At 42.2% G+C, this 13,615-nt stretch overlaps 1 protein-coding gene and 1 long non-coding RNA gene across 2 annotated transcripts; both read left to right on the forward strand.

The window, feature by feature from the left end:
• The first annotated feature begins 6,794 nt into the window (after positions 1 to 6,794).
• LOC127347604 (F-box/LRR-repeat protein 25-like) lies at positions 6,795 to 7,727 on the forward strand. The gene has a single exon (XM_051373770.1). The coding sequence runs from the start codon at positions 6,795 to 6,797 to the stop codon at positions 7,725 to 7,727; it is 933 nt and encodes a 310-aa protein (XP_051229730.1).
• Positions 7,728 to 7,862: 135 nt separating this feature from the next.
• Positions 7,863 to 8,877, forward strand: LOC139838790 (uncharacterized). Its single transcript, XR_011756645.1, has 2 exons — positions 7,863 to 7,991; positions 8,380 to 8,877. It is a non-coding gene; the product is annotated as an uncharacterized lncRNA (long non-coding RNA).
• The last annotated feature ends 4,738 nt before the right edge of the window (positions 8,878 to 13,615 follow it).

A 13,615-nucleotide genomic window follows, 5' to 3' on the forward strand; every position in this document is an offset into this window, starting at 1 on the left:
TCTCAAGAGTCCAGAGTTACAAAAATAAAAAGGCGAAATACATATCGGAACGATGAATCATATGACGCCTAAGATGTGGGAGGAGCTACTATCCGTAGACTATGCTGCCACCCATGTAGGGAAAAAGTATCCCTCGCCGTATCCTCCAACCGTGTACAGACCTCCGTAAATAGGTCTCGGTTCTCCACACGCTGAAGAGGTAACCACGAACGGAGAATACCTGTGCATCTGTAGATGACCTGCAACAAAGAGCAATTTTTGTCATTAAAGATCTTGTCATTTCTACATAGCCAGAGCGCCCAGATAACTGCTAGCGCCCCCATCCTAAGAAGCATTTTAAACCTTGAGTTAATACCATGAAGCCAATTGCCAAAGACATTAGCGACACTAGTCGGCGGATACAAGGTAGACGCTACTTGGATGACTGACCATATAGATCTCGCAAACTGGCACTGGAAGAATAAATGTTTGATGGTTTCATCATGATGACAAAAGACACATCGTGTACTTCCGTGCCAATTCCGCTTAACAAGATTGTCTTTGGTGAGGATAACCCCGCGACGAAGATACCATCCAAAAATTTTAATTTTTAATGGTATCTTCATCTTCCAAATTTTTTTATTATTATCAACTGGTAAATCAGAAAGCAGGATCGCATTGTATAAAGATTTTACAGAAAAAGTACCATCTACATGGAGGTTCCATCGAAATTCATCTGGCTCTGGCGATAACTGAATATCTCCAAGCCGCTGAATTAGATTGTTCCATGCCACAAGCCTTTGTCCTAGTAAAACCCGTCTGAACGTCACATTCGGGGGTGAAGTAGCCATTACAGTTGCAATGGTATCACCTTGGCGACGCGCAATTCTATACAAAGCGGGATACTGTTCACTTAGGGGAGCATTGTCGAGCCAAGCATCTTCCCAGAACCGTATCTGTGCTCCATTCTTAATGGAGAAAGTCCCATGTCGAAAAAAGACATTTTTTGTCGCCATAAGACCAGCCCAGAAGTGTGAATCCCCAGGTTTCCAAACCACCTGAGATAATGTCTTCGAGCCGATGTACTTTCTCCGAAGTATAGTTTGCCAAATCCCATCCTCCGTAAGTAGCTTAAAAAGCCATTTACCCAGGAGAGCTGAATTCTTGACCTCCAGGTCATGAACTCCAAGCCCTCCTTGATCTTTGGGACTACAAACTATACTCCATTTAACCAGTCGATATTTCTTTTTCTCGTTGTCCCCTTGCCAAAAAAATCTGGATCGATAATAATCGAGTTTATGCAGAATTCCTTTTGGCAGGATGAAGAATGATAGCATATACAGTACCATATTAGTTAGTACTGAATTAATGAGTACCAATCTTCCACCCAGGGACAACAATTTACCTTTCCAACTACTGAGGCGTTTTTGTAATCTTTCTTCCACTAATTTCCATTCCGCAATTGTCAGTCTCCGATAGTGAATCGGAATACCCAAATAGCGAATCGGAAATTGGCCTTGCCCACAACCAAATAACTCTGTATACAGAGCTACATCGTCTTGGGCATCACCGAAGCAGAACAATTCACTTTTATGGAAGTTAATTTTCAATCCTGATAATTGCTCAAAAGCTGCTAAAATTAATTTCAGATTTCGAGCTTTTTCAAGATCATGATCCATAAAAAGAATTGTGTCATCAGCGTATTGAAGGATAGATAAGCCACCATCAACCAGATGTGGAATCACACCTTCAATCTGACCATCAGACTTGGCTCTCTCTATGAGTACCGCCAACATATCCGCTACGATGTTAAATAACATCGGAGATAGCGGATCTCCTTGGCGTAACCCTTTTCGTGTTTGGAAGTAGTGTCCGGTGTCATCATTAACCCGGATTGCAACACTACCTCCATACACGAAATCATGAATTAGAGCTCGCCACTCAGGCGAAAAGCCTTTCATCCTGAGTGTCTGTTGAAGGAAAGACCATTTAACTTTATCATACGCCTTCTCAAAATCAAGCTTTAAAATAACCCCATTTAATTTCTTAGAATGCATCTCATGTACCGTCTCATGCAAAACCGCTACTCCATCAAGGATATTACGTCCTTGCATAAAGGCTGTCTGCGATGGTAAAACAACATGATCCGCAACCGTATTAAGTCTAATGGTGGCCACTTTCGTGAAAATCTTGAAACTTACATTTAATAGGCAAATGGGTCTATATTGTTGGATCCTTTCTGCCTCATTAATTTTCGGTAACAAGATAACTTCACCAAAATTTAGACGAAATAATTCTAGTTGTCCAATGTGTAAATCACTGAACAAATCTAGAAGGTCCGATTTAATAGTATCCCAGAAGGTTTGATAAAACTCTGCTGGAAACCCATCTGGACCCGGTGCTTTGTTGCATTCCATTTGGAAAACTGCCTTCTTAACCTCTTCCTCAGTATAAGGTGCGGTCAGCAAGCCATTTTCTTCCAAAGAAACTTGGGGTATATCATCCGTTAAGTCCTCGTTAAGAGAGAAAGTACTTTCCTCCGGAGAACCAAACAGACCCTTATAATAATTAGTAATGTAAGACTTGAGTTGCTCATGGCCTTCAATCAACCCTTCATCTTGAATAAGAGAGTGAATACGTTTTTTTCGGTGTCTCCCATTTGCTAAGCCATGGAAATACCGCGTATTCGAGTCTCCTTCCAAGATGAATTGAGCTTTGGATCGTTGATACCATTTGAGCTCCTCTTCGCGAAGAAGACCCGCCATCTGTTCATTGGATTGATTTTTAAGCTCAATCTCATGTGTAGACAGGGGTCTAATCTCCGCAACAGCCTCAAGCTCATCAATCACATTTGATAAGCGAGACTTTTCTTTTTTAAGAATACCAGCCGTATGGGTAGCCCAACCAGAGAGATGTTTGCGCATAGAACGCATTTTATTATTCCATCTCAAAATGGGCGTACTCCCCCCGACTGGTCTATCCCAAACCCTTTTAACCATATCGTGAAATCCCTCTCGATATAACCAGCCAAGTTCAAATTTGAACGGCCGTTTACAAACGGGTGTGGGATTCCCGGTGGTTAAAAGGATGGGAGCGTGGTCAGACAGTTTTTCAATACGTTCTAGTGCGCGGACTGACACCAAAGGGTATTTATTTTCCCATTCGGTATCCATCAACACGCGATCTAGTTTCTCGTAGGTGGGCTCCGGCAAGCTGTTTGCCCAAGTAAACTGTCGACCAGTCATAAACACCTCTCTTAAATCAAGGCTATCAATGACAGCGTTGAACAAGAAAGGCCAATGACCATCAAAGCGGCCTTTACTTTTCTCATGAGGAAACCTCAACAAATTAAAATCACCTCCGATTAAAATCGGGTAAGGATTATCTTTTGTAAGGTTTACCAACTCACGTAAAAAGTCAGCCTTAAACATTTCCTGGGCGGCACCATACACAGCGACCAGACTCCACATGAAACCATCTGCTTTGTTCTGAATGTCGAGCTTAATGTGGTACTCTCCATCAGAACTAGCCAAAACGGTCATGGTGTCTATGCGGACGCCAAGTAAAATGCCCCCCGACCTACCACGGGGCGGGCGAGAAAACCACTGAAAGTTAATCCCGCCTGACAAACGGTCGAGAAAACTTTGAGAGAAATTTCGCCTACCCGTCTCCGATATTGCAAGAAAATCTAAATCATAATCTCTACAACCATCAGCAATGTGGGAATGCTTAGCCAAGTCACGAAGACCTCTGCTATTCCGGAACATGCCATTCATCGAGAAACTATTTTAGATTTAGAGTTCTTGCCATACCTACGAGATTTCTTTCCAGCCGATGATCGAGAACCACGTTCGGATGCTTGTAAATCAGAACTAAGCTCCGCGTGTTCTAAATCAACTTCTGAAATGTTGCCAATTATAGCCGAGAGAATTTGACCATCTAGGATGTCATCATCATCATCATCGTCTATAATTGCCGTTTCAGGCCCAGTGGAGACATTCGGAACAACCGTTAAACGGTCAAGCTCCGTTTGTCTCAACACATTAGCCGAAACAGAAGTCTTGTTCTCCTATAACACTATACTATGCCGGCCAGTGTCTTGTCAATATTAGAGTGAGTCAAGCAAGGTTCCAAGCATCACCTCCTTCATTGAATGTAGCGACCAAAGTATCCCCTTTGAGACCCTACATGTCCAGTGGTAACCACTCACACCATTTAGAATATATCCCTTGAGTTTATCATCATCAATCACTCGGCCTGTGTAGTGAGTTCTGAGGCAAATCTTTGCATCATGGAGATAGCAGATAGACCATTTTTCTTTGTATTAGCGAGAGCACCGTGAATTATCTACACCATAGCCTTGGAGTGCGAGGAACGCAGATCTTCCACAGCGGCCCAAACATCAGCCGAGTGTTCGAGCGCATACACATGTGTAAGAACATCATTGGACATGGATTTGAATAACCAACCCAGAACTTGTTGATCGCGAGAAATCCTGGTAGCGTAATCTGACCATGCATCACTTGGTGTTCTCAGCTTCAACCTCTCCAAGGTCTTGGGTGGACAGGCGTTGGACCCACCAATAAGGTCCATGACCATCACGCCGTGTAAGGAAGGAAGAACCTGCGCCATCCAAAACAAGTAATACTCTTGGGTGAGCTTCTCCGTGGGCGGGGAGCCAAGGGCAGCCGCCAGCGACAACATTGTTAAGGACGATGATGGAAACAATGATTGAATTTTGGTGTGTTTGCCGACCGCGATTGGAAATTATTTGTGTGGATCTGATCGGTCGCGGCATAGCTACGAGAGGAAGGGCCAACTCGATACCATGTTGATGAAGATAAACCGATGCCCTGATGGCGGCTCGGGATACACGCTATATAAGCATAGGAAGAGCCCCTATGGTGATGAATACAAAGAGATACGGGCCAGTGATGTACTACACCATAATGTCCAGATTAAACTCCAACACTCTCTTCGAGAGCAGCAATTGTTGCGTGCATGGAATGTCCCGTGCACGCAGCAGCCGTCCATCCCTTACTATTTGCTTTAAGATTGGTACATCAAAAGAATCTTTGCATGTGGCCTACTCTATACTAGTACCTTGTCTCTCATTTTTAATACATGAACTTATTTTCTAGTGTTGAATCTAAAAGAGCCATATTTCTTATACTGTATAAAAAATTAACATTGTGAATAAGTGTATTTCTTTCGACGATATCTTTCAAACAAACCTAAAAAGTGTTTTTGTACAAAATTTAAAATTTAAGTTTTGAAAACAATCAAACATGATGATACACAGTGAAACTCAATAATAGTTGACGCAAAAAAATTATGTGTCGAAACTTTGATGCACAAAATGTTCTAACTCGGACGCCAAGTTTGAAACATAGTGAAACATTGTGTTTCAAAGAAAACTTTCTTCAAATTTCACTAGGTATCATTAAGTTTTATTAAGTTTAAAAAATAAGTTTCCAAAAATTATCAAAATATATTCAATATTGGTCTTGTTTTTTAGCCCCTTCACTAGGAACTCAAATATTCAAACGGTTTGAAAATTAAACTTTTGATTCAAAATCTAAACAATTTTTTAGTTTTAAATCTAGATCTACTAGTGTGAGAGAAGAAGGAATCTAGAGACAAAATATCAGTAAAATAGGAAGTTGAGAGAGTGTGGGCCATGCAAGGGACAACCACATTTCTCACACTCTCTAGCCTTGACGATCTCCCACACAAAGTTGGGGGTGTCAATGCCGGTGAGCGGCAAGGAGTAGCGGGACTGGCACCATCGAGGGGCTGGCCCTATTAATTGACATGCGGCCGCCGATTGCATTTTGACTAGAATAAAAGCCACATAGATGGTCCACACCTCAGGCCATGCCCAGCGCCCCATTGGCCGCTGTATGGAGATCGCGTCTAGCTGTGTGTGGTGTTGTTTTTGTTTTCTTTTGAAACGGAGCGCATCAAGGCCGGCAGCGTGCTAGAGAATTAGGGCACGTAGGTTGAGAGATCGAAACGACAAGAAGCAGGGAATCGTATCCGTCCCTCTCTAGCCTCTCCTTCCACAAAGTTGCAAGTGCCAACACCGGCGAGCGGCAATGAGTAGCTGGCATCAGTAAATATTGTTCCAAATACGAACCCCTCCAATTAAAGCCCGTAAAATCTCCACTGTGCCCGTAATGAGAACTAAAAGAGAAACTAAAACAGAAGAAGGAATATAATCGGATATACTGCCGTAAATTCCTACGATGTACTGTCTGTTTCACATTGTTTTAAAGCTTGTAAACAAATTGTGAACTGCCTAGAATTGTATGTATATTGTGAACTGCTGTCCACAGTGCAAATTTTTTTCCAACCAGTGCCAGATACCGAGATACGCACAGAAGGGATGTACTGCGCCAATTGGTATTACATGCATACTGATTGAAGAAGCAGGGCTGGCAGTGTCGAGCTGTAGACCTGCGGCTGCTGTTGCCAGTTTGACGAGAACAAAGGTCTCTGAGATGCCGACGGACGTCATGACCAACACACGCGTCACGCTTACCGTCCTCTTGTGCTGGTGAACGTCACGCTGAAGGGCCGGCGGAGTGCTGGAGGTTTGACCTACCTACGGTGTCAGATCGAATCAGACTACGTATCTACGGCGTCCGACCAGTTGCTCACAGTTTCCTTCTTATGGCATGTAGCTCCTCCTTCATCTGTTCTCGATCGGAAACACAGACGAGCATGCTTCGGCGGCTCCATCATCTGCCCCTCGCCTCTCTCTAGATCTCTTCCTCCTCCACGTAAACCTAATTCCGCGCCGTCCAAAGGAGATGGAGGCGGACGGTACTAGCACAAGGAAGAGGAAGTCCGCCGCGCCTGAGGGCTGTCGTCCGGCGCCAGCGTCGGGAGCGGCCGATCCTGGATCGGGTGACGACGGCGGAGGCGGACCAGATAAAGATCTCGTTGACCGCATCAGCAGCCTCCCCAACGAGATCCTCGGAGAGATAATCTCCCTCCTCCCCATCGAGCAAGGCGGTCGCACCCAGATCCTCGCCAAGCGGTGGCGCCACCTCTGGAGCTCTTCGCCTCTCAACCTCGACTTCAATCACATCACCCACAGATGGTATAGAATCCTTCCTGTTGTATTACGCATCATTTCCTCCCACCAAGGCCCCGGCCGCCGGTTTCGCACTTGCGGGTTGCACACCCCAAACTACAAACATGCCGTCGAAGCTTGTCTCCCGTCCCCCGCTCTCGACAACCTCCAGGAGCTCGAGCTCGCCAGCTGGCAGGGGCACCCGATACCGCCTTCGGTCTTCCGCTTCTCGCCCACCCTCCGCTATTTCCACATCGAGGACTGCAGCCTCCCGGACGCCACCGTCCAGGGAATTCAGTTTCCCCTTCTTAAGCAGCTCAGGCTTGTTCATAGCAGCATCTCGGAGGGCTCACTCCATCGCATGATTGCCGACTGCCCCTCTCTCGAGTGCTTGCTAATTTATTCCTGCACTGGATCACGTTCCCTCCGGATCAACTCACCTGTCCTTACAAGCATTGGAGTCAAAACTTATTCCAAAGATACACCCGTGTTAGAGGAACTCATCATTGAGAGTGCTCCTCGTCTTGAATCGTTGCTCCATCTTGATGAGCACCAGGGTTTGCGTGTCTCCGTACTGTCCGCTCCTAAGTTGAAGACCATAGGCTGCACCAACACTACCAGGCTTGTGTTTGGTTCTACTGAAATTCAGGTACGTAACTGCGGCTAGACTTGGTGATCCATTCTTACCATCGCGAGACTTCTAGCTTGCAGTTCTTGATCTGCGCAAACAAGTCGTATATATAAGTTGCACACATGTGTATTGTCTAATGTTGGATTCCATCCTTTATATATGAAGGGACTGCATGTTGTTAGGCTTGGAACGGGGCTGTGCACAATCAAGTGTTTGGCTATCACTATGCCTACCCTAAGTTTGGACATGGTTATTGAATTGTTGAGGTGCTTTCCGTGCTTGGAGAAGCTGTACATTCAGGTGATGATTGTTCACTCGCAACACCATCTGTTTGGCCGCTGTTATTTTTTGTTTTGTCCATGTTGATATCTCAAGCCGAAAGATGGATGAATATGATGTGTTTCATTTTGCTAAACAATATCAATCAAATGGTGTGTCAATTCCATAAATTGAATATAGCAATAAACAAATTAGCAATAGTATTTCTAATATTTTTTAGGCTAGAAAGTTTTAGATGGAAGAGATATTTCTTCTTGTGCAAAATATATAAAAAAAGTACCCTTCTATCAAAATCTAGTTTGCATCGAAAAAATAAATCCAAAATACATTAATAGATGAATAGTTGCAATTTTTATGTGTACAGAAAATAGCTTCAAAAGAACTAACTTTTTTTATGTTTCCTATTTAGTGCAACAAACCAGGGAAAAGCAATGTCTGGCGCCGTAAACACCGGAGTCTGATCGGTCATCTTGAGATCCCTCTGAAAAAAGTAGTACTGAATTTCTACTGGGGCACAAAATCTGACGTTGATTTTGTCAATTTCTTTGCATTGAACGCTGGACGGCTAGAGACCATGACACTTATGGTCAACAATCGCAATGAGGATTTCTTGGTAAAACAGCGTCAGAAGCTTCAGCTAGAGAACATGGCTTCAAATGGTGCACGGCTTAATTTCACTTATTACTGTCACCACAACCTTATGGATAGAAAATATTTTCATGACCATTGTGTTTGTAAAAATTATTTTTGAGTTGGTTGTTCTGAAAAAGCTTTGTTTGGTCCGGTGAGAAGTTATTCTATCCAAACGCTTGTATCTTATTTTGTGTTTTTTCGAACCTCAATTGGCTATTGTGTTTGTAATAAGTTCATATTATCTTGGAACTATGAAACAAGATATTTATTTAAATGATGTTTGGGATTAGTTCTTGTCTTATCATGATACATTATTGTCGTTACATAACTCACCTATGTGTGTGACGGGGTGGGGTAATTTTTGGCATTCTATACACGTGTCAGTAAGGTAATATGTTGCACGAGACTATTCTGTATTTGTGTTCACTCCAGTGGTAACCACTTACCTTCAAGGAGGAAGGTCAACTGGGTATGTCGCGCTATCTATTGTAAGCAACGCTAGTGCCAGTAGTCTTGCTGTCCCATAAGTCCATAACACTATACTATACCAGTGTCTTGTCAATCTTAAAGTAAGTCAAGCAAGGGTCCAAGCATCACCACCTTCATTACATGTAGCGACCAAAATATTCCCTTGTAAATCCTACATGTAGATGTCAAACACCCACTTCCCAAAGGGATTTTTTGGCGGGTTGTGTTGAGGCTTCAGTGCTTCACCTCCCACGCCACCCCAATCCGGTTGCTCCTGCCATCCTCTTCCACTGACCAACGCCCAACAATCGATATCACCTTTGGCGGCACCTCCACAATTCTCTCCTAACCTCTTCCTTCGCTCGCAAGCACTGCCTTCTTCAGCTCGGATGCGTTGCGCTACCAAGGAGCTATGCTACACACCTTCTCTGGAGCTGCCTCCCGCCTCCTACTTTTGTTGTTCCACCCGAGTCGGTCTTTTGCATCTCCAAAAATAAACTACAAATAATAAACAAGGTTGAGAGAAAGAAAAATTCTCTTCTTTTTGGATGCATGCTCTAGCCTCATCCCTCTGAATAAATCATATTAAAGGTTTGTAGAGATGACAAAGCTCTAGTATTCATGATATCAATAAGTAATAAAATGCACCTAGTGTGTTCCATTTACATCATAAAAATTCTCCATGTACAATATCTTGATCTCAGTTGGTTACATATCGGTGTTTCATTGGTTCCTTAAAAACTTGCATTTCTGCCAAGCTGAAATTTCTTCAATAACAAATGAACTTTACTAAATTAGTTGTGTACATAGTTGTGCTTTTGTCTAACCAGTTCATTGTGCTCCTTGGATCTCGTTGTATGTATTTTTAGGTAATGAACGAAAGACAACTTTAGAAATAATCATCTTCATATGGTGTTGTAACAATATGTACAACAAAGTTTGACTTTTGAGAAGCAGTTCATAATGGTGATGCTGGCAAAATGATATTTTTTTCAATATATTGAAGATTAGTGCAACTTTTTCCGATTATATTAGAAGGCTTCAAGGTGAATAGCGCCAAGTAACATATTTTTGATGCACTGTTCCTCCAGAGAAGTACATATATATCCTCCACCATTAAGCTTTTAGGTTATTTGATATTGTGTACATATTAATGTGAAATAGATTGAGGTTATGTGTGTTTTCAATAATGCATGAATCCCACATTCCTATCAACCGCTTTTGTTTTCTACTTGATTACGTCTCCACATCGTATGCTTCAAATTAAACTATAGTTTTTATCACCAAAAATGGTTCCTATTTGCTTTTGTTGCATCACTAGATTTTACAAATCTCAAGCACAAGACTTAATGCAAGATAGTTTGAGATGATCAAATAGTTATCCTTCCATCTGGGCTGCTAGCATTTTCATATTAATAATAGAATAGTAATAAAACTTCTCACATGATTGATCTATAAAAGTTGTTTACATGATTGATTTATTAAAATATGTAAGGGCTTGTCATGCTTCTTGGTATATTAGTTGTTCATGCATATGTAAATATAAACAAAAATAGGAAATTGTTTTGGTAGTAACAATAATCAAGTGCATACTTGAAATTTTTCTCATTAATTGTAAGGAAACCATTTAAGCTGCTTCCCCAGGAGATAATGACGATAGTCAAATCTGCATGTACTCCCTCCGTCCCAGTTCATAGGGCTTGCGCGTATCCCTAGGTTGTCAATTTGGCCAACATAACATCATTTGTATAATATAAAAATTATATCATTAGAAAGTAGAACATCTAAACTTTCTAATGATATATATTTTGTAATACATATGTTGCATTATCATCGTCAAATTTACAACCTAGGGATACGCGTAAGCCCTGAGATGGAGGGAGTAGTAAATATGAAGCTCCCTTGAATCTTCTGATTTACAAAGATCTGATATACCTGTATTAGTGAATCATCTAATCGTAGATTATGTAGCTACATAGCGTATGCAATACTCCAGTGATAGACCAGATATTTTTTATGAAACATAATATGTAGCTAATCTGGGATTGAACTTGGTTTTATTATATGTTTTTTAAAGGAGGTTGAGACCCCCAACCGGCTTGTGCATCGACAAGATGCATATGTCATTTATTTATACTTTATTTAACAAAGGTAAGACAAGAGCACTCATCAAATTATCCATAGGGATCATGCAACATATACAAACTCGACATTGGAGGAACATCACCATGGCCCTATGCCCTAAAAACACAAACAACGCCCCACCAGCTAGGTACTAGGTACATCATCGAGTCACCCTATGGCGATCCATGAGCACACATCCGGTCCAGCAGTCCCTCAGCGGGTACCCCATGCACCCGCTCTAGAAGCCGTCATCATCATCGAACAACTCAACCATCTTCAGGGAAGAAATCTGTATAATCCTCATCAAACCTGGCATCGACACCTTCACAGTCCCAAACAATGCCACTACCATGAGCCCATCCATCAAGCCGCATCCACTGCCAAGACTCCGCAGTACCATGACATCGAGACACGCCGTTGTCGACTTGGTCGATGTCGAGCCGCTCAATCTCGTCGAACACCACCAATTTTTGATGCTCCCAAAATCCATGTACAACTCCCACATGTAGCCCTCGAGAGGGAGAACGACTCTAGGCGCCCCCAAAATGTCTGATACATAAACTACATCTGGGTTTCCCCTGAATCGATTTGGACGGGTACGCAAACATAGCGCTAACTCCTTCAACAAGGTGGCACTCACATGCGCTTCTGTCGACAGCTCCAACTTCCACTAGAGCACGGTATTCACCGGCAGTATCAGGCACCCACACCTTGATCTATACTGACTTGTTCACCTAGCACTCCACCGCCAGAAGAAACCAGCCCCATGCCCCATGTGTTCCTGGAGATGGGCCAAGAGGATGCCCTCGCCGCTACTAGGACTTCCTCGCTTTACACGTTGATCCCAAAGTATAGCTTACCCTTTGGAGCTATTGATGGGGGTGTCGACCACGTGCTCACGAAACCTGCGAGCAAGGATCGCTGCGGTCCTTGGTCACATCCGCAGATCCAGATTTATCCCACGATCCTCGTCCAATCGACGGGAGCACCATGGATATGGAGGGAGAGAAGGAAACCCATGGGTAGATCCCCACCACCGCCGTCATCGAAGCCTGCCCAGCTTTTTCCTGTGGTGGGGGGGGGGGGGGGGGAGGGGGAGGGGGAGGGGGCTCTAACGGCGACAATTGTTGGCGTTGGAGAGTTACCCCCTAATTATATGTGTCATCGGTTATTGTTAGGAAAAGATGATTAACTTTGTTCACTATGTTGTGGTTGTACAAAAGATACTTGAATCACATTGGAAAATATTTAGCATGGCTGCACACCACTCAACTACACTTCTAATCGGACAGGTCAAGGCTAGGTGTTATTTAACTATCAAAATAATTCCTTTTCTGTTTCCAATTAGTGGTTATAAATTTGTCCATTGTTATCAACCATCCAAATTATAGATTATTTAGGTAGGTAGGAGACTATTAGTAGTGATGAACCACATGATATGCAGTTTCTTTCTGTGATGGCATATAATATTTAGTTAATTGTGGTTTATCCTATATTTTCTATGTGAAGTCACATTTAAGTACTTCATGAAAACATTGAGATTATATTTCTTGCTTTCATGTGGTCATTTATAAGATCAAGGTCTTGGGCCGTTGTCAAGGTTTTGTCACTGGTGTTTGCTAGTGCAACCTAAATATCTAACTGGTCACCTGGAGGTTAGGGGATATCAAAAAAGTATATTGACGTCTGATTAATATTTGTTTTGGCCTTTCTATCTTCAAAGACATCTTCCAAAAGCAATCTTAATCATGTATTAGTTAAAACCACTATTCAAAAAATCGGCCGAGATACCGATTAATCGGCCGATTTATCATGAATCGGGTGGTCGCCGATAAGATTTCAGCATATCGGTCAATTTATCGCGCCACCGATATTTCAGCCGATTTTCTGCATTTTAGCCAATATTTCACCCGATTTTCACTCTCATGGCTGATATTTACTCTGATTGTTAGTGAAATTTTAATGAAATTTTGTATGGTAGTCGATATTTTCATCCTATGGTTGTGTAGAATTATGCATTAGCTCAAAATTTCCATTATTATTGATTCAAATGCAAGGAATCAAGGTAATACTTATGTGCAATGCTCAAATATTATTTTTTGCATAGCATATTATAGAAAAATTAGTGTCGAAAAGTAGGATTTACAAAAAAAATAAGCCGATGTTAGGATAAATTTCACCTATTAATGCTCAAATTTGTTTTAACTTAAACCCCTCATTTCTTAGGGAACAATATTCATGGCTGCACATGTTAATATACATTGTGTACTTGAACATGCCAACCTATGGTTTCGTTTTGTTAGTTCCACTATTTTAAAACAAATTTACTATTATATATGGGCTCATGGCAAGGAAACTACATTCAAGAACACTGCCAGGCCTACTTATTTTCTTTCACATAACATATTATGCAGTAATAA

Source organism: Lolium perenne, chromosome 4, assembly GCF_019359855.2.
Source record: "Lolium perenne isolate Kyuss_39 chromosome 4, Kyuss_2.0, whole genome shotgun sequence".
Lineage (NCBI taxonomy): Eukaryota > Viridiplantae > Streptophyta > Magnoliopsida > Poales > Poaceae > Lolium > Lolium perenne.